The sequence below is a fragment of the Plecotus auritus genome (assembly GCF_963455305.1).
Source record: "Plecotus auritus genome assembly, chromosome: 3".
NCBI lineage: Eukaryota > Metazoa > Chordata > Mammalia > Chiroptera > Vespertilionidae > Plecotus > Plecotus auritus.
Window position 1 is genome coordinate 204345350 of NC_137772.1, and position 22621 is coordinate 204367970.

Genomic DNA, 22621 nt, shown 5'->3' on the forward strand with positions numbered 1-22621 from the left:
AAGGAAAAGGTGATTGCCCTTTTAATGGATTACAACATCAGGAACTGGACAGCTTAGTATAGTTTAGTTTAGTTTAAAACATAGTTGACAGCCTATACATTACTAATCTTGGGCAATACTCTTATTTGTAGTGTTTGCTTAAACACTTTATAAAGGTGAACTAGAAGTTCAAGATGTTCTCAGGAACTATGAAATAGATTTCAAATTTCTGAAACTTACAATGGACTATCATTATGCAGCTGGAAAAAAATCAAGAAAATGTATCCCCATTATTTCAAGAATTTGTAAAAGATATAATGTCAAAATGACACTCCCAGGCATTGCCTCAGATTCAACTCAGTGATGGTAGGAAAATAAACCAATATTGTCCCATGCCTGATGAATAGCACCCAGCTGGCGTTGCAGAGTAGCCAGCCAGATCTTTACCAGTCTTTCCATTACCATTGGTGATCTTCTTTCCCTTTGTAAATGTTTTTGCCATATAATGTTAGCAATGTCTGTAATATTAAGCAACATACATGTGATGTAATGATTCCAAATCTTTATCCACATTTTCAACTTTTTCCAGAGCAGCAGATTTTTATTTCATCTGTCTATCTGGTATCATATTTCTGTTGTATTGCAGTAACTCCACACTTAACATGCTAAACTTAAATCATCACTCCATCTATATGTTCATTTTGTCTTCTCTCTCTTGTCTAATTGCAACAGCATTCAATATCAGTGTCGATCTCACCCTCTTTCCCTTCGTCATCACATATCAAAACCACCTCAAGTTCTAGCATTAGAGTAAATATATGTTATTTAATATTGCTCTTACCTCTGTAACCTAGGATAGTCTTTGAGCAAACTCATACTTCTCTTACTGCTATTTTACTCTCATTCATTTCTGTTTTCTATGAAGTACAGAGTTATTATACTCATTGCTCTTCAAAACTGAACCTACTATTATTTTAAAAACATACCCGATATTTGATTATAATCATAGTTCTTTTCAAAAAGCTGTTACTTCAGTAATAATTTCTTCAGTTTCTACTCTACCTGAAAAAGTCATAATCGTGTTACTATTTCCAACTCAAACCTCCATATTTCACTCTTTTCCAGCTTTCACATATATCTTTTTAATGTGATTCCCTTGAGCATTGCTCATAGTTCCCATAGAACAGTGTTTGTATCACATGGCATTGCAATTTATGCTTACATATCCTGCTGGGCGAACAGTGAACTATTCTAAGAAAAGAAGAAGTCTTACTCATCTGTTTATCCTCAGAACCTGGTTCAATACTAAGTCCTTCCCAACGTACATTCTCATGATGCCCTATAGTTTATTTTCCTCTGCAACACTTGCCACAATTGTAGTGAAATAATTAATTTTTCAATTAGGTATTTAGAATTTGCCTTTCCTGATAGAATAGCTCCAATAACTTATATTCATCTCTTCATCCCAACCATATACCATAATTCTAGCAGATAGTAGATAATCAATAAATATATACTAGCCTTAACCGGTTTGGCTCAGTGGATAGAGCGTCAGCCTGCGGACTGAAGGGTCCCAGGTTCAATTCCGGTCAAGGGCATGTACCTTGGTTGCGGGCCCATCCCCAGTGGGGGGTGTTCAGGAGGCAGCTGATCAATGTTTCTCTCTCATCGATGTTTCTAACTCTCTATCCCTCTCCCTTCCTCTCTGTAAAAAAAAATCAATAAAATATATTAAAAAAAATAAATATATACTAAATGAATATGTGAATAGAAGTATTTCCATAGTAGGAAACACCAATAACGTAAATAGTATTAAGTCTGTCAAGTGACAATGATGTAATATCTGTTTTCTATTATATATCCCTTTCCTCAGTAGAAACATACTGAGAAATTAGAAGATAGTATATTAACCCATGTCCTATCATATTCTTACCTATGAAAATATCCTTTAATCTCACTTAATTTATAGTTGTTAAAGGAAATTCTTCCCAATCACTTACTGTCTGAGTGACCTATGAAAATTAATGACTTTTTCTGGTGCTTTATTTTCCTTATTTGTAAAATGAGAATAAATAATAAATTTAAAACTGTATTTCATGAAGATTAAATGGGATACTGTCAATATCAACATATAGCATATTGCCTGTTAATTACTAAGTACTCAGCAAGCAGCCTCCCTCTTCAACATGTTCCCCCTTGCTTTATTGTCATTCTTCCTCTTTCCTCCTTCCATACTTCTTCCCTCCTTTCCTTTTTTCCTTGCTTTTCTTCTTCCTCTCGCCCTTTCCCCTTTTCTTTCTTTCTCTCTCTACTAGAAGGTAAGCTCTTTTAGAGAACTGTGTCTTATTCATCTTGTTATCTCTAGAAACTAACACTGTTGCTAAAAAACAAACAAACAAAAAAACAGTCACTAGATCTTGTTGGATTCATATCTGAATTTCTGGAATAAAAGTCCAATAATCTCAGGACCATGTTGACCAGATAAGATAAATTGAGTCATTTACTCAGTAAAAAAAAAAATACATTTGGAAAATAAAACTATTTTAGAGAAGTTTCATTACTTTATATTTTTTCAGCATTGAGAATAAAGAATCAGTTGCTTTGATTTATAAATAATCTGCCGTGTGGTGCTGCTTATCTTGAATGCTGATGAATGAAAGTTGTTAACTTCCATTGTTTTGGAAGCTAGTGACTTAATGTATCTTATAAGTATGGAGGGTGGAATGCAGAGAGTGGTTCAAGGTATTGGTCAAAAACAGAGCTCACAGCTTGACGATCCAGTGGAAAGAAAGTAAATCTTAAAACTGGTAAGGCAGGTCAACAATTGAGGATTAGCAACTTTAGAGGAAAGGCAGGAGAAAAAAACAAAAGTCCTGAATAGGAATGGGAAAGGGAGCCATGTTTTAATTCAACTGAGTGAACAACATCATCAGAGTTGTCATGAACACAGTTCTGCACTGGAATGTGAAATGTGGTCATCAAGGAGCCCTTGTGGTCACATTCCCTAGGTCTCATGGTTGCTTGAATTTTACCTTCCATTACAGCTCTCATCTTATCTAATAAAAGGGTAATATGCAAATGAACCATCACTGTCACAAAGGTGGTGGCGCCCATAGCCACAAGATGGCAGTGCCCAGTCCTCTCAGCCCTGCCAGAGTCCCCCAGTCCCGGGGGGGCGGCCGCTGAGAGCAGGCAGCATGAGCAGCCTGGCGGAATGCTTGCTTCGTTGCCACGGATGGGCCTCTGGCCAGGCTGGGGTGCGGAACACTTGCGTCATCGCCCGGCGACAAGGCAAGCATTCCCTGCCCAGCCGCAGATGGGCCTCTGGGCAGCAGGCGCGGAGCATCCAGGCCCTGCAGAGAGCTATTGGCACACAGATTCGTGCACAGGGCTACTAGTCTGTTATAATTGGTTATGTCTTGGTTATGTCCTTTTTCCCTTTGTATTTGCTGTTGTACTGTTGCAAGCCTATATATATATATATATATATATATATATATATATATATATATATATATATATATATATTATTGATTTCAGAGAGGAAGGGAGAGAGACAGAGAGAGAGAGAAAGAGAGAGAGAGAGAAACATCAATGATGAGAGAGAATCATTGATCAGCTGACTCCTGCAGGCCCCCTACTGGGGATCAAGCCTGCAACCCAGGCATGCGCCCTTGACTGGAATCAAACCCAGGACCCTTCAGTCCACAGGCTGATGCTCTATCCACTGAGCCAAAGCAGCTAGGGCTGTTGCAAGCCTATTTCTAAAAGACTGACACCAGTTCTTGTCTCCTGTTACCTAATGTAATAACTCCATCTATATTTGAACTAGAAAGGGTGCTAAAGAAAACATGATGAAAGGAGAATTATCACACTGGAGACTCCGTCAAGAGTTTGCCAGTTCCTTTGGTATGGCTCATTTTCCCGGTAGAAATGGCTTACACTCAAAATTATGTGAAATCTTTTTCTTTTCTACCAAAAGTGACTAGTATGTGTGTATGCAAGCACAAAAATTCAACACATTTTCTTTCTTTTTTTTTCTTATATTTAAGGTACAAAAGGATATTGAAAATTGTAAAAAAAAGAAAATCATAGTAAATGTTGAATGCATAGCAACATTTTAAATGCTGTATTCAGTAATATGAAATTATAAAAGAATGACTTAATAGTTTTAATTATCTGTAAAATGAGCCTGCATTGAGATATCTATTTGTATCTGGGTTTTGGCAACATCAGATATGCAACTTCTCTCAGAAGCCTGGAAATTTTACCTTTCGGGAATTGTCCTAACCACAGCTCCTTAGAGGGGCAGTTTTCTTTCATGTGCTAATTCCTACAAATTAATGCTTTTGATACTGTGGACAGCCCTGTGAGCAAGGTACTAAATTAAACTAATGAACTCCTAAGTGTCACACAACTGCTTTCTTTGTTTTTCGCTTTCTTCCTGTCCAGCCTCTATAGCTAATTCCAAAAACAGCAGCGTCAGTGAATTTAAGAAGGAAGTCGTATATTAAGTAACAACCCCCTGGAAAATAATGGGAAAGGTGATCTAAGTGTGATTGATGGTTCTTATGATACTTGCTCCAAAAAAGTAATTGATCCTTCATTGTGTGGCTATAAAAGCAACCCTCTACAGAGAGAGGCAGAGTAGAAGGAAGGAACGACAGTGGAGAGTTGAGGCAGCTGCCTTCTAATAAGAGAAAAAGAGAGACAAAGAGACAGAGATAATAGTTATAGTGAACTCTCTATTGTTCAGGCATTGGGATAAAATGGTGCTCAGCCTGCTTCTGAGCACACTTTGGCTTCATTTTACTGTTGCTGTGGCTTCAGAACCGTAAGGGAATATTATACTCTCTATTCATATTAAAGTACTAGCAAAGAGACCCCATTAAACCTGTTCTGAGTTAGCATTTGATACTTTACCACATCTGAGACTGAGTGCTGGTTTGCCTTATAAATTTTTAAACAAGTGTATAAAGGGAATTGACATATTTTTAAGATACCTCTCTCTGTATACTTAACATTCATTGCAATGAAAAAATGCGTATGTTTCAGGACCATTTCAATAAGCTAACGTTGCCTTTTATGCGTGTTCTGCATTTCTCCTACCTAGGCAGTATATTCTATGGGTCTCCTCTGTGATTCAGAGTCACTCTACAGAAAAAGCCTGTCTCCACCTTTTAAACCTTAATGAGTCTGTATCCTTGAGTATTGTCCTAGAGTATGATGAAGTCAATGTCACTATTTTTGACCAGCCTGTGGAGGAGGAGAACTTCTATGCCTGTGCAGATTTCCAGGTGAGCCACTGAATTTTCCATTTCAGAACTTTGGATGGGAACATGAAATTATTATTTAAAATTTTGTTTTAGAGGGATAACAAATCTGGATTTCAGGTGACTTATGGAAGCTAGGGAATAAAACAAGAGAATTTCTGAGGCAAGAAACAAAATGAAAATTAACATCGGCAAAAAATGTGGGAGATATTACCATTTTCTATTACATGGAGTGATTAAACGTAATTACTGCTTTTTGATAGAGCTGTTCAACAATAGGAGAAAACAGAATCTAGGTAAAGGGAAGCAGAATTGGAATTCGGGGCAACAAAAAAAAATAGAAGGCAAGAAGACATAAAAAGAAGTTTATTAAAAACTGTTTTCGTACTAAAAATAAAAGAAATTAAAACAAGTAATCACAGTCTCTCATTAAGAAATAATGAGCTTAAAATGCTCTCAGACTGAGAACCCAAATTAAGACATTGTTCACCTTCTTAATGTCTACAAATAATGGTCCCATTCTCTGTTCTTTAACATAAACAGGTTTCTCAAAAGTCCTCCGAACAGTTAGCTTTTGTGACATTGTTGGCTAAGGGTGAGACTCTTGAAATCTTTGAGAGGAGGTCCGTAGCACTCGTTTCAGAAGAGACAGTGACCTTCGTGCAGACAGATAAACCCATCTACAAACCTGGAGAGGAAGGTAAGTCAATATTCATGTTTCCTTTGTATCCTTGACCTTATGAACACATTCTTCAAATTTAGGGCAACCCAAACATGGGAATTTTAGTCTTAAATTTACCCTTAATGTTATAGAATCATGGATCTCTAGAATTTTTACTGGTTGAGTAGGTCAGTTACAAAATAGTTCCCTCAAGCTCCAGTAATTGAATGCTTTGCTTCTTAAAATTTTGCATATCACTTTTACTTTGTACAAATTCTAGTGACAGGCATACATAAAACAATGGTTACAAGCATGGGATGTGGAACAAAATTATTTGGTTTGAATTGTTGCTGTGTAATTTACCAGTTGGGTACGCAAGTTAAATCTCTATTTAGACTCAACTTTTTAAATCTGTAGAATGAAGATAATCAAAATATCTCACTTATACAAATATTGTGAGAATAAAATCAGATTGTCAATGTAAATCAGTACCTAGGACATAGTAAAGACTCCATAAATGATATTTATAATCACTATTATTATTATTCATTTCAGTAGAAGTAATCATAAATCTGAAAACCAAAACAAAGCCCTTCTATTTTCTTTATTATTGTAAGTAGAAGATAGCATAAAGAACACTAACCAAGGACGCAAAAGAATTTGGTTTTGTCTTGACTTTGTTAATGATTTATTGGCCTTTGCCAAGCAAATTCTGATCTTAGAGATGTAAAATAGAGGGTTAAATGAGAGCATCTATATATTTTGTTTGATTTATTGAAAAGAAATAAATAATTGAAACAAAATTTATATTGGTGAAATTTAAAGAAATAAAAGAATTGAAACAGAATTTATATCGTGAGATTTTTTTTGGCTGCATTATATTCTCTCTGTGGAGTTATTAAAATGCTATGATGGACAGGCATGTGTAAAAAAATAGCTAAGATGGTTTTCTAGAATTTTGCTCAAATTAATATACTGTAATGTTTGTTAACATCAATACATTTTTTTCCAGAAAAATTATGTTTAACGCCTACCATACATATTTCACATTTGTCCTTCTATGACTCATTCTGCCACAAATTCCGGTGGTGGCAGTAGCTAGTGTCAGCTTTAGTAGCAACCAGCGTCATCAGCAGAGGAATTACAATTGTGCAATAAGAGATCTTTCCAAATGGAACACAAAGGATCAAATCAGAGTTAGGGGAGAAGGGAGGGCAGTATTCTATGATAGGAAAGCAATTTATTTTCATGTCTATTTGTAAACAATTATACCTAGGAGATAAATAACAAGAAAAAATTTTGCTTCCCGCCCCCCCCCCCCCCCCCCCCCGGTTTTCTTTTAGTTCAAGTTCGCATTGTGACTCTGAATACCAAGTTCAAACCTGTTGAGGAGTTGGTGAGTTCAATAATTTCTAATGATACACTGAAATTTAAGCAAGTTAAACAAATCTATTGCTATAGAAAGTGTCGTCAGGAAGTTTTTCATAAGTATGAAAATAGATTCTAACAGAGAACTTTATAGGTATAGTTTCATTGCTAAACTCAAATTTAAGCATAAAACTTTCCTTTATCATGGGTTAATTTATACTTCCTTAAGACTTTTCATCATGTAAGGATGGGTTGCATGAAACCTTTAGACCTCTGGGAGAATGAGAGTGAAGTCTCAATACTTAAATTAAGTCAAATAATCTTTATAAATGCAATATGTGGCCAAAAAAAAACAGTGCACTATTATAATATTAACCTACTTTTTTTTCCCTCTTGTAGTATCCTTTAATCACACTTCAGGTAAGAAATTTGTTTTTTTTCATTTCCATTATTTTAAATATTCAGATAAATAGTGATTTGTGTCTAGTTTTCATTATACATAGTTACAAGTTAAGATAACTGAAATAGCGGAGGAGAAAATCTTTATATACACAACATAAGACATCAGAGGAAGAACTAAACAAAGGACTGTCACTTTTAGTGTAGTCTGTGTGGCAAGTGCAGTAACAGGTTTTCAAAAAAAAGATTGAGCTCTTTTTAAAGGAGGTTTATGTTTAAAATTGCTTAATTTTGGCTGCTGGCCCTTCTCAATCTTAATTTAGCCATATCTTATTTTAAGGAAATAGAAAACATATACATCTACAAATTTAGAAATTAGCTAAGAAGGTGATTTTATTATTATAATAGAATTTTGGTTTTCAGGAAATAGTTAATGGAGTCTCTTTCTACTAATTCAGATCTTTAATATTGTGCAGTGTGGTATCTAAATGTATTTGAAGTCTTATGCCTATCAGTAAATAACAATCAACTCAAACATATATATTTGAATTTCTACATAAACTATATGTACCATTATTATTAACTAATTATGAAGGTTAGTACACTGAGATCTAAGTGTATTATTATTGACTAGAGGCCCAGTGCACAAATTTGTTCACGGGTGGGGTCCCTTGGCCTGGCCAGTGATGGGGGCCATGGGAGGGGCGGGCCTGCCAGGGGGAAGAACCGTGGAAAGTTGGCCCCAGCAACAAGCTAACCAGTGGCCAATTCCATGAGGAATCAATCTCCCTCTTCCCTCCTGTCTGGTTCTGGGGTGCAGGTGAACCAGATACGGGGCTGTCAGGGCCCCAGCAGCAAGCTAACCAATGACCGATTCAACAAGGAATCAGGCTCCCTCCTCCCTCCTGTCTGGGTCCAGGGAGCAAGTGAACCAGATTTGGGGCTGTCAAGACCCCAGCAGCAAGGTCTGGGTTAGTGTGTGTCATAGCTACTGGCCGGTCGTTCGATCGTAATGGTCACTTAGGCTTTTATATATATGATTATGTGTGTAAATACATACTTCAAATAGTCTTTTTAACTTGAATGTTTTTGACTTTGTTACCTGAGTGAAAAATAGGTCATCTTTCTAGTAGGATAAATATCAGGTCAGCCATCTTTATTTTTTCTGCATGATTAATTATCTATGAAGAATATTATCTTCACAGCCTAATTCAGCTAGTATTGTGTTCCATAGAAAGCTTAATTCACATTAGTTTAAATGAGTAAAAAATGTATTGTCTACATGAGCTATATGTCTGAGTCTAGGCACTTCAGTGTTAGGACAGTAACAGCATAATGTTACCGAGGACCTAGGCTTCTTCTGCTTCTTTACCATCCTCAATGTCTTGTCTTATTTTCAATGCCAGCTGAATCTGATTTTCTTAGAAATAATTTTTACCCAGTGACTGACACTTACATTTAATTTGCCATCACTGAGTCACATGGGCAATCCTTCTTAAAAGGAAGTCTGGAAAATTAATTTAATTTTCTAGACTTTAGTGTAGAGGAAAGAAAAAGTAAGCAGAGAATAATGTTTTTGTTTCTTTGTAGAAATCTTTTCACCAGGGTTTCTTTAATCACAATTGGGTGATATCAATAAATGTATTAAGCCAAGCTCACATAAGCTGCAATAGGCTAAAGGCAAATAAAAGAGAAAGGATGGCATTATCAATCCTTTCTTGTTGTAGAACTTCTATTTAACAGCTGTTGTATGCAGTGTGGAATTCATGACCAACTTACTTACAAACCAACCAACATGTTTACAGGTGTTTGTAAAGTTAAGTATCTCCTGTGCATCTATTGCTGTTTGTCACTGTATTTGAGAGAGCACCACTCTGAAGCTTGCACACTGAGTTTTAAGTTCTTTAACTATGCAACTCTGGTTCAGAAAGATCAAAATCAAAAGCATTAATTATAGATTTTGTTCATTATCTTTTTGGGGCTTACAAGATATACTATAAGGCTGAATTTGAAGATCTGAGGAAATTATGTTATTTTTACAATTTGAGATATATATATATATATATATATATATATATATATATATATATATATATGCCTAAGCAACTGTTAAGACCGAATGACCAGAATGACCGGAATGACCAGTTGACCAGTTGCTATAACACACACTGACCACCAGGGGGCAGACGCTCAATGCAGGAGCTGCCCCCTGGCGGTCAGTGCACTCCCACAGCCACCTTCCCTCAGTCCCTCCCCCCTGCCAGCCAGTCCTCTTATAGGCCCCAATTGGGGGGCCCACCAGCCAACCTCCTGGGGTCCCTCCCCCTGGCCAGCTGGCCCCCCAATAGACCTCGATCGCTGGCTAGGCCAAGGGACCCCATTTGTGCACAAATTCATGCACCAGGCCTCTAGTTCAATAAAATGATAGAGCTTTCTTTACTTCCCATAATTACAGAAAGTACCCACATGTAGAAGGATAAAACTCTTATATGACCTCTGTTTTTATTTCTTCTTTATTTTCTAGGATCCTCAAAACAATGGGATTTTTCAATGGGAAAATGTGGCTCCTTTTCAAAATATTACCCAACTCTCATTCAGATTGATTTCAGAACCAATGTTTGGCGAATACTCTATCGTTGTGAAAAGGGCATCAGGAAAGACGCTGACACACCCATTTACTGTTGATAGATATGGTAACAAATTGCTACTTATAATTGTTCTATATAGATGAACCTTTCAGAGGACTTGACAAAGTAACTTTTATGTTAGAATTAGGAAAAGTAGGTGAGGCTTTATTTGGTGTTCTCCCATCTTCCTTTCTTGGCCTTTTCTGCTTTGTCATCTTTCTTGCTCCTCACACTTTGCCTTCATCCTTTTTTCTGACCCTTGCCTTTACTTCCTAGGAAATATCTCATTTTATAAAATCTACGCAATCTTCTGGGAAGTATTACAACAAATAAAATGTAAAGTTATGAGAATAGAGAAGAGAAAGGAAAGGGAAATAATTAATCATTAATGAGACACCATCACTTACTGGTGCAACACAGAATTTGGGACAATTGAAACATGGTCTATATGTACACAAAGGAAAATATGGTGCATAGAAGCATACTTAGCTACATAATTGTAATAAGTTTTGCTCTTCAGTATTTGTAGGGGCTGATCTACATTTCTCTTTATTTCCAGTGTTGCCTAAGTTTGAAGTAAAGGTCAATGTACCACAAACAGTAACTATTTCAGATGAGGAATTCCAAGTGGATGCATGTGCTAAGTAAGTATTTATTCAGGAGATTTGACATCACATGTCAATTCAAGGCTCAGAGAGAAGGAGAAATGAAATTAACCATGTAACTTTAATTATTTGTATGCTTATGTTAAAATTATCAGACAAGTAATGAATTGCCATTATAAGAGATTTTAAAAATATGAAGAAAAACATAAGAAATTATCTATAATTAATTCTACTGATGCCATTAATACTGGAATTTATTTTTCTCTAATCTTTCATGAAGTTTCTATAATTGCAATCATATGTTTCTACCCACTATAATTAAGAAACATGTTCCCATATATGCCAATATTTTCATGCATTCTAGTCTCTATGGTTATATCAAATTTACTTAATCACTTTTATTATATAACATGTAGGCTGTTCCATTTGGTTTTTCTAATCCTATTTAATAAAAAGGTAATATGCAAATTAACCATCACTCCATCACAAAGATGGTAGCGCCCATAGCCACAAGATGGCAGCGCCCATAGACACAAGATGGCAGCGCCCAGTCCTCTCAGCCCCGCTGGAATCTCCAGTGCCAGGGGGCAGCTGCTGAGAGCGGGCAGCTACGGCCACAAGGCAAGCATTCTGCACCCGGCCACGGATGGACCTCTGGGCCGTGGAGAGCCTCTGGGTAGTGGACTTGGAGCAGCCAGGCCCCGCAGATTAGTGCATGGATTAGTGTGTAAGGCTACTAGTAATAAATAATATTATAGCATATGTCTTTGTGTATACCAGTAAGTGTATAAGAAGTAGCTTCTGAATTAAAAATTACTTAAGAAAGATTTCAAGAATTGGAATTACCAAAATGAAATGTCTAACATTCTTCTAGTCTTTTGATTGCCATAATGCTCTCTAAATATGTTGTGCCAATGTACAATTCCAACAGTGCCTGTCTCATTGAATCTTCATTATCTTGGGAGTTTTCATTTTTTCAAAAAAAAGAACATAAACTTTTGAAATGTCTTGGTGAAAAAGAAGGCACTTTATAAATTTGTTTGAGTTAATTTGAATAATTTTAATGTAAAAAATATTTCTATGTGATGTGAGAAATTTTTATTTTATTTTTGGAAAATTATTTCCAATGATATTTACCTTTTTTTAAAGTGTATTATATTTTTTCTAATTTCTAAAAAATAATTAAAAATAGCTAATATTTAGTGAGTGCCAATTACTGTGCTAAGCATTGCATATATTATATTCTTACCACTATGCTATGAGATAGATGCTATTCTCATTTTTATTTTATATTGAAAGATTATGTCACAGAGAATTGAAATAACTTATCAACATTAATGGAGCTTTTTTTGATGGCAGAACTTGGATTTAGACCTATGTTATCTGACTTCAGAACTACTCTCTTAACCAAAATCTCTGTTGTACTTTATGTAACAAAATTTAAAATATTAATATTTCCACATATTTAAACACTGTTTAATTGAAGGCGTGCAAATTACTTGCCTTTGAATATTTTAAGCAGTATATTAAAGATACATTAGGTAAAGGGCTATCTAATAAACAAGTTAGGGTAGTGCTCATGGATGCCACAAAGTATCTTGAAAAAAGTTTTTAGTTTTTTTATATTATTTAAAATGTTCATTGGACTCTAGAAAAAGAAACATAATACTTTTTGAGTTTCAAAAGAGTAGCTGAACATATACCAGAATTTCATAAATGTAATATATAAGGGATCATAGACTGTGTTAAAAGATAACAGGATAATCAACTTAAGCTTGAAGAAATCCAGGAACCTAAGCTGGCTTCACTTAAAAACCCTACACAAAACCAAAATTGTCAGTGGGGTTAACAACTATAATTTATCTGCCCAATGGCATGTTAATAACACATACCAGAAGAACCAAAATATTTATCAAGTATCACCTACATAAAAGACTTGATAAGCTAAATATTGATATGGGATTGGAACATCTTGAAACTTCTTTAATGTTATATTCTACTTAGATTTGACATTAAATAGTACTTTAGTATCAGCAATAATAATATCCTGCAACAGAACCAGGCAATTGAGACAGGAGCTGTGCGAGCTACAAGGTTATTTCAGGGCAGGCTATGTCTAGAAGTTAACATTAGTGAATCAGTTTCTGGGATTCCCACAGGGATCGGGCCGAAAAAGGCAGTCAGACATCCCCCAAGGGGTCCCCAATTGGAAAGGGTACAGGCTGGGCTGAGGGAATTCCCCCTCCATGCACGGATTTCGTGCAATGGGCCACTAGTATATATATAAAAGGCTAAGTGACCAACCATCCATTGTCCGACCGGCTGGCCGGCCAGCCCACCAGTACATACGATGCGCACTGGCAATTTAAAAATAAACGTTGACTTGTGCATGCTCAATACGTACTGTATAAAGCTTTCACTGGTGCCAATCTAGACAGAGTAGGAATATTCCTACATGAACCGGTTTTCAGACATGGCCAGTTATATGTTGCTTTTTCTAGAGTTCAAAGAGTGTGTGACGTTAAAGTTAAAGTTGTAAATACTTCATCACAAGGGAAATTAGTCAAGCACTCTGAAAGTGTTTTCACTCTTAATGTGGTATACAGGGAGATATTAGGATAAGTTTAATCAATTTATCAGTCATTGTTTTTATCAATGTTGTTTTTATATCATGTTTTTGTTGTTTTAATATTATGTCTTTGTTGTTGTTATATCATGTTGTTATTTCTTCTAATTAATTTCCTTTCAATGAGCACAAATCCATGCACCAGGCCACTAGTCCTACAATAAGAATTGTACTTCATAAATAAAAGAAATAAGATATTTCAGGTATAACTTAGCCTTGCTTCTCACATGTAACTAATATTTAGAGCTGACAGAGGATTTTTTAAAATAGTTTTTATTGATTTCAGAGTGTAATGGAGAGAAAGAGAGAGAGAGAGAGAAAAATATCAATGATGGAAGAGAATCATTGATTGGCTGCCTCCTGCAAGTTCCACACTGGGGAACGAGCCTGCAACCTGGACATGTGCTGACCACAGACTTGAATCCTCCTGGTTCATAGATTGATGTTCAACCACTGAGTCATGCTGACAGGGCCTGACAGAGGATTTTAATGATTTGAATTGAGTCAAAATCTCAGAAGCATTAAGAATTTTTAAACAGGGAGAAATAAATTAGTGGAATGGAAAGAAAACGGACTGTGGAGTGAGGAAGATCTGAGTTTGAATTTTAATCCCATCAGTTATAATGTGGAGAAGTGTTACTTGATCTCAGTATACTAATCTATAAAATGAGATAATATACCTATCTCTCAGGGTCCCCGAGAAAAATGAATAAGATATCGTAATGTACACACTGGATATATACTAGATCCAACAGTTAGAAAAATATATTCTAATTGATCAATTTTATTACATTGAGTTTTGCCATATGCTAATTTCACATATGTTATCTGTGTTTCTGAATCTTAGTGGACCTAATTCTCAACTAACAAAACAAAACAAAACAAAAAAATTCAAATTAACTGTATTTGCCTTTGGTTAAACTTTTAAAGAACTTGTATTGATGTTTTTTGTGTGTTTTAGAAGAAAATGAGATATGTATATAACCCTACCCCATAAAGACACTATACTTTTGGTCAAAGCATATTTAGTTTACATATATATTTTCTGCTAAAGAAAAGAAGTGATGCAAACAATTTTTATATTTCTATCAGATTAAAATATAATTTTAAAAACTAAATTTAATCATTAAATCCTATTCACTGAAATTTTAGAGTCTACATTAGCTTGAATTTGATTTAAAAAGCAGCTGAATCCTGCTGCCTGATCAAATACCTAATTTAACCTAAATTCTGTGGTGATGATATCACCAAGAGATGAGAATTCCTAATAAAATTTGGTCATTGAAGTACTCATAGTTTAGAGATTTCATATGTAATTTCTGAAGAAGACCATAAAATATTACCATGGTTTTGTTCATCAATAATTACCAATACATCTTCTCCTCCTAGGTACACTTTTGGCCAACCTGTGCAAGGAAAAGCTCAAATCAAAGTGTGCAGAGAATATTTTTCCTCTGGGAATTGTGAAAGAGACAACAATGAAATATGTGAACAATTTATTGTACAGGTACAGATCATAATCTTTATTTTTAAAAAAGTTCAATTTATTATTATTCTTTCTTTGATTTCATTTACAAAAGGGATATAACACTTTTCATCTTGTGAATAACGGAGGTTGCAGGTAGGTAAGGTAAAGAATGAGGAAGAAAATACAATGTTTAACAATAGTCTCTTATTCTCTAGGCTATGTAAATTGTTACCCACCTATGGAATAATACATTTTTAGAATTGAAAGCTGTTATTGGCTCCCTTATGTTATAAACTGAGTGGCCAGATTATTATGCGTTCAGAGTTCATAATAATCTGGCCTCTCAGTGTATTTTGTCTAGGTGACCTCCCTGATCTTTCTTTGGAGAATCATTAATTACCCTTTAAATAAATGAATCCTTCATAGTATTCCCCATGCAACCTAGAATTGTTCTTATGAAAGAAAGGTCATTTGAAAACATCTGCAATTCAGAGTATCTGCATTTATTACTTTAGATTTGAAATTCATTTTTTAAAATATCATTCAGTTCCATGTCTACCTTTTCAAAATGTTTTATTGTTGACACTATTACAAATGTCCCCCATTTTCCTCCTCTTTGCCCACCTTCACTCACCCCTCTCCCCCCCTCCCCACCCACTCTCCCCCACTCCCTCCCTCCGCCCCACCAGCCTTCACCACACTATTGTCAGTGTCCATAGGCTATGAGTATATGTTCTTTGGCTAATTGTTCACCTTCTTTTATCCAGTCCCCCCTCTACCCCATTCCCCTCTGAGATCTGTCTCTCTGTTCCATGCATCCATCCCTCTGTTCCTATTTAGTTCACCAGATTATTTTTTAACTTGTTCCCATCCACATTGTTTCCAGAAGAATAACCCTGACATCTGTAAAATATGCAATATCTCCTTACTTTGTTTTAATTGGTGATGAAAACTACCTCCCCCTCCCATCTTTTGTAATTCTGTGGTCATTTCAACAAGTCTGTGAGATGGAGCCATTGGGTGGTGGAGGGAGATAAGTATCTGTGCTGAAATTCCATATTCTTTAAAGACTTTTGGATCCCTAACTTTTTCTTTGTATCTTCTCTTTATTTTTCAGTTGGAAAATGGTTGTGTTTCTCAAATTGTAAATACAAAGGTCTTCCAACTTTCCCGTTCTGGATTTTTCATGTTGTTTCATATCACTGTAACTGTGACAGAAACTGGGACAGGTAATGGCTATATTTTATTGGCAACTTGAGGACATATGCAGCTTACTAGAAAGAAGTTTATTGAGTTAGTAACACTCACCAACTACAGATCATTAATTGCTCAATAGAGTAAAATGGAGTACATTTGCTAATAGGTCAACCTGAGGGTTGTTTTTGAATAAGATTTTTCTAATAATAATTAAAATAAAAGTATTATGTAAATGCTACACTCGACTTGGAACAGTATCACATTTGTTTGCCTTGCTTAAGAGCTACAACAAAGTTGAGTAGTTGTGACAGAGACCATGTAGTCCAAAAGCTTAAAATAATTACTGTCAGATCCTTTACAAGAGAAGTTTATCAGTCTCTGATCTAATACAACTGGGAACAATGCAAGTGCAAAAGTTAGGGGAAATTCATAAGATTGCACATCAAATGATTCATCTTCCTTAACACTATTTTTCATTTGTTATAGGTGTGCAGATCAGTGAAAAAGCTTCTATTTCCATCACTTCATTTCTTGGGACAGTGAACTTTGAGAACACGGACCCTTTCTATAGAAGAGGACTTCCTTTTTTTGGCACAGTAGGTTTGACTAAAAATATATATGTTCTTATTTCACTTTCTTGGATCATAGATTGCCCTTTGAAATTTTCTGGACATGTTTTTCCTACTTTCATAACACATTGCAGCATAACTATATCTGACATACTGGAAAAAGTCCTAGGCTAAAAGAAAGTGATAGATAAAAGTATAGCTGTTTTCATATTATATATTTACTTAATAGAACATCTGTCATATTATATATTTACTTAATGGAAAATTACCATAAATGATTACATTTATGAATAGAAAATTTCTTCTCAGTAGAGATGTGACATTTTGAATTTTAAAAATCAATGCTTCTCTCTCTCTCTCTCTCTCTCTCTCTTTTTTTTTTTTTTTTTTTTTTTTGTACAGCTTAAATTTTCTGGTCCTAATAATGTCCCGATGGTGAACAAGCTATTGCAATTGGAGCTCAATCACAAATTTATAGGAAATTACACCACAGACGAGAATGGTGAAGCTCAGTTATCCATTGACACTTCAGATATATTTGATCCGGAGTTCATCCTGAAAGTAAGACATCAAAGAGTAGATGAGACCCCACAGAGCATTCCAATGTTAGGAATTTTGAATGTTAGGAATCTCTTAAAAGATAACTTATATTGAAAATGTATTTTAACAGGGTTTCAAAATTTAGGATATTTTATATATTTGCTTGTTCATTAGATAATACACGAGAATACTTATTCAAGAGTATGAGATAATAATAGCCCATAATTATTATAAACTAGAAGCCCAGTACACGGAGTCATGCAGGGTGTGTCCGGCTGGTCTCGCCCAGTCGCCCAGTCCCAATTGGGGCCGGCCAGCCAGGGAGGGACCTTGGGAGGGCTCCAGGGCATGTCCAGCCCATCTCTCCCAGTCCCTATCGGCCAGACCCCAGCAGCAAGCTAACCTACTGGTCGGAGCATCTCCCCCCTGGTGGTCAGTGCGTATCATAGCAACTGGTCAAAAGGTTGGTCAAACGGTCAAATGAATGGTCAGACACTTAGCATATTAGGCTTTTATTATATAGGATTCTATAACAACTTATTTTCCTCTGAGAAACTAGAAATAGCTCATGAAAAGTATTTGACTCTTTTCCTTTGATCATTTTATGCATAGATTAGGAGTCTTAATACTATGATTTCTCTTTTTCTGCTTCTTAAACAGAATTTTACCATTAAACAATTTATCAATGTTTAAGTGTAACTGAAAGACACAGGACCTTAAGGCTCATCTATGATTTCAATTACAAAGTACAAATAAATACTTCATTGTAAGCCTAATGAAACAGCATACAATTATGGCCATGTTTTGTGTACAAAAAAAGAGGAAAGTGCTTATATTATTTTAAATTTTAATAACTTAATGTTTAAAGTCAGCCACAAGCTGAGGTTTCTCTCTGCCTTGAAGGGATTAGAAGCTTTCATTCTGTAGTAATTACTGTCCTTGAAAGACAGCTCTAAGATCCTTTGCTTGCTTTTATCTCATTAGGCCACATTTGTTCACCCTAAGAACTGCTATGTTCCCAGCTGGTTGACGCCTGAGTATTTGGATGCCCAAATATCAGTTTCACGCTTTTACTCCCAAACCAACAGCTTCCTAAAGATTGTTCCTGAACCAAAGCAGCTTCGATGCAATCAACAAAAGATTGTTACTGTGCATTACTCCCTAAACAGTGAAGCATACCGGGAAGAGTCAAATATAAACTTCTTTTATTTGGTAAGTCCTGGCTGGTGGATTCTTGGATTTTGTCTGTCTGCTTAGCATGGTACAGTTTAGAACTTGTCTATCAGTCATGCATGCCAGTCTGAGGAGGCCAACCCAACCTCACTTTGCTGGTGAATGTTCTTGGCACCATTAAAAACAAACACAGAAACAAATAAATAAACACATAAAAAGATTCAGGCAATTTCCCTAAGGTTGAAAACTTACTCTTCTGAGTCTGCTATTTTAAGAATTTAATTATAACGCACATCAAGTAAGTATTTATGTCCCTTTGTGAGAGTAAAATATTAGGCAGATACCAGAGACTAAGTGGAAAGCTGATTTTGGTAAATATTAAAAGAAATTAGCCCTTTTTGTTCTGTCCCCATATTTATTCATTTTGTCTCTAGAAGGCATATTGAAAGGTGAAAAGCTACGGACTTGGAAATTACGACTCCTAATTAAAATCCTCCACCTTCTCCTAGTTTTCATGCAAGCTAGTTGATATTGGACAGATTGTTTAAACTTCCTAAGCCTTAGCTGCCTCGGCTGTATATTTGTAATTGGAAATAATGAGACATCTCCTAGGGCCAGTAGTTTGTGTCAGACACTGTTATGAGGGCTTTACGTGTGTTAACTCATTAATCAACCTTCTGAGTAGCTCAATTTTACCAATAAAATAACAGAGGCAAGGAATTTAAATGACTTGGCTTATTCAAAGCCAGGCAAGATGGACAATTTCAGAGCTTTATGCAACCCTTACTCAGTGCACTGCATACTATTTAACAGGTTTCTAGCACATAATATATTCTCAATAAATTGTAGTGACTTTCTCTGTTCTTTTCCAAGTTTTGCAAAGTCCATTTTTACTATTTGTTCATGGAAAATATGCTATCTTACAGATACATCACTAGATTGTTCATAATTTCAGAATTAACACTAGATTGTTCATTATTTAATAATTTTATGATATATTAAATAATATGATTTCAGATATTGTGTTTTCTTTTTGCTTCACAGGTGATGGCAAAAGGGGCTATCTTGCTCAGTGGACAAACGGAAATCAGAGACAAAGGTGTTTACAATACATTAGTATGTTTTAAATATGTACTCCACCTTCATTTTTCTTTATTTTTTAAGAAAATGTTATAGTGCTAGAATCAAAAGGTTAAGTTAGAAGAGTGCTTAACATTACAATTTGTGAGTGGAGGGCAATAGTTAGTTAACTTACTAAATATTAGTTAACTTACTAAATATTTTGATGAAAGAGATTCCAGCCAGTTTCTATTATTGCCAGGTTATTAAGTACACTAGAGGCCCAGTGCATGAAATTTGTGCAGAGCGGGGGGGTGGGGGGGGTCCCTCAGCCTGGCCTGCACCCTCTCCAATCTGGGACCCCTCGGGGGATGTCTGACTACCGGTTTAGGACATCCCTCTCACAAACTGGAACAGCTAGCTCCTAACCACTCGCCTGCCTGCCTGCCCTAACCACTCTGCCTGCCTCCCTGATCCCCCTAACTTCTCTCCCCTGCTGGCCTGATCCCCTAACTGCTCTCTCCTGCCGACCTGATGGCCCCTAACTGCCTCTGTTTCAGCCCCGCTACTGTGGCTTTGTCTGGAAGGACGTCAGGAAGACGTCCAGTCTAATTAACATATTACCCTTTTATTAGTACAGATTATAGAAAAGTGATGCCTGAAACCTAAATACCATTATTGACTCAGTTTTGCAGTGTTCATATTTGTATATAGAGTTTCCATTATTTAATTCATTTGTCTTTAAAGTAAAGCCCAATTTGCTCTTTCTATCCATAAGCCATGCCCTTTTATGTAAGTGTACCCAGTGAGCCAGGAATCCTTTGGCATTGCATCCGTTGATGACATCTCCTGTTTACACAGCCTGGAATGGACAGTTCTCATTTCCGATCAACATCAGCGCTGATCTGGCTCCTGTGGCCGTCATGCTTGTCTACACCCTTCACCCCAGTGGGGAAATTGTGGCTGACACTGTCAAATTCCAGGTTGAGAAGTGCTTTAAAAACAAGGTGATGTTTTTTTCTATTTCTTGCTGGTCCTGAGTGAGAGAGGTGAGCACTTTTCTCCCTGTCATCTCACTCCTATAAACTTTACAAGGTATTCTCACAATAAATGTTGGTGTAATTAAATTATTAGAGGATAATAGAATCGCCAAACAGAATGAATAAATTTTGGCAGCAATGCCAATCCTGAGATGATGGGAGGATGTCCCTGGAGGGGAAGTGAGAGAGGTAGTAGGCAGGAAAAATATAGGTACAGAAATCTATAAAGGTGTATTTGGAAAAAAAATGAGAATATTCAAATTTTATTCATATGAATTGATCTTACTCTCATTCTTTTCTTCCTCTCCTTCAGGTTAGCATCAAGTTCTCTGAGGAGCAGGGACTCCCTGGCTCCAACACCACCCTCTATCTAGAAGCAGCCCCTGACTCCTTCTGCGCACTCCGGGCTGTGGATAAAAGCGTTCTTCTACTGAAATCAGAACAAGAGCTGTCAGCTGAAAGTGTAAGCTCTCTGACTTCCCAATTTTTATCTGGACTCCTGCAAGTCTAACCCTTCAGATGATATTTTTGAGATGGAACATGTTGAAATATCAAATATTCTCTTCCTTTATTCCTTCATGGATTATATACTTAATTATTTCTCTCATCAGACCCAGCACTTATAACAATACAGAATGCAGTCGATAGTTGTAACAGGGAAGGGATCATATAACAATGTGATTTTGAAAAAAGTAATAGATGTAATTATATGTATGTGGAAACCTAGAGTTAAATCTCTGTGTTGAAAGATATGCTTGGCTTGTAGCGGATTTGGCTCAGTGGATAGAGCATCCATCCCAGGACAGAAGAGTCCCGGGTTTGATTCCAGTCAATGGACGCTCATACCTAGCTTGCAGGCTTGATCCCCAGCCCTGGTCAGGATTCGAGGCAACCAATCGATGTGTCTTTCTCACATCAATATTTCTCTCTCTGTGTCTCTCACCCTCCCTTCCACTCTTTCTAAAAATCAATAGAAAAATATCATCAGGTGAGGATTAACAACAACAACAAAAGATATGCTTGGCTACAATTTAAAGTTATAATCTATTGATTCATTTTATATTTTCATAAGCATTTTCAGACTAGCAATCCCAGAATTTCACACCAATTTGTTTCAGTTAACTGTTGGATATTTTCCCTTTATTTTTAACACAAGTATATATAAATATGGAAATTTTTTAATTTTATTTTTTATTATACCTTACCTTTAATATTATTTTGTTTTAGTTTCAGGTGTATAGCATAGTGGTAAGAGTCATATGCTTTAAAAAGTGGTCCTCCCATTATTTCTAGTACCACCTGGCACCATACATAGCTATTACAATATTTTTTACTATATTTCTTATGCTGTAGTTTACATCCCTGTGACTGTTTTGTAACTACCAACTTGTATTTTTTAATCCCTTCACCTTTTTCACCAGCCCCTCAAACCCACTCCCCTCTGGCATCTATCAGTCTGTTCTCTGTATCTTTGAGTCTATTTCAATTCTGTTTGTTTGTTTTGGAAATTTATGATCATGTTTAAAATTAATTTAATCATTTCAAAAATGTATTATTAAAATTATACCTATTGTCCTAATCCACTTGGGCTGCTGTAGCATTTGGGCTACCACAGACTGGGTAGCTTATAAATCACAGATATTTCAGTCTGAGATCCGGATGCGAGCAGTCAGGTGCAGTCTCTTCCTGGTGGCAGACTTCTCCTTGTGTCTTGATGGAAGGAACAAGGGCTATTTCTTGGGGACCTTTTATGAGGGCATTAATATCATTCTTGAGGGCTCTGCCCTCATGACCTAATCACCTCCTAAAGGTCCCACCTCCTAATACCATCACATTGGGCATTAGGATTTCAACATATGAAACTTGAGAAGACACAAACATTCAGACTGCAGCACCAGTGTATTGTAGAAAATGTGCAAAATAAAAGGATGAAAAAGAAAACCTTTAAAAAATCACTATTAATTGTAAAAGTTAGACATATGTACATTTTTGTTGTAATTTTTATTTATTTTATTCAAATTATTAGTATAAGTGAAA

At 36.0% G+C, this 22621-nt stretch overlaps 1 protein-coding gene across 1 annotated transcript in view; it reads left to right on the forward strand.

Moving 5' to 3' along the window:
* Positions 1-4748: 4748 nt before the first annotated feature.
* The window catches only part of LOC308244314 (uncharacterized protein), a gene marked incomplete at its 5' end in the record, with an annotated part of 97145 nt that continues 79272 nt past the window's right edge, over positions 4749-22621 (forward strand). Inside the window, 15 exons of the mRNA XM_080660250.1 lie at positions 4749-4813; positions 5093-5276; positions 5796-5952; positions 7257-7309; positions 7681-7701; positions 10205-10373; positions 10867-10951; positions 14928-15045; positions 16124-16235; positions 16690-16799; positions 17175-17333; positions 18297-18524; positions 19530-19584; positions 20406-20551; positions 20898-21047. Coding sequence (XP_080516376.1) covers positions 4749-4813; positions 5093-5276; positions 5796-5952; positions 7257-7309; positions 7681-7701; positions 10205-10373; positions 10867-10951; positions 14928-15045; positions 16124-16235; positions 16690-16799; positions 17175-17333; positions 18297-18524; positions 19530-19584; positions 20406-20551; positions 20898-21047 — 1812 coding nt within the window. The remainder of the gene's footprint in view (positions 4814-5092; positions 5277-5795; positions 5953-7256; positions 7310-7680; positions 7702-10204; positions 10374-10866; positions 10952-14927; positions 15046-16123; positions 16236-16689; positions 16800-17174; positions 17334-18296; positions 18525-19529; positions 19585-20405; positions 20552-20897; positions 21048-22621) is intronic.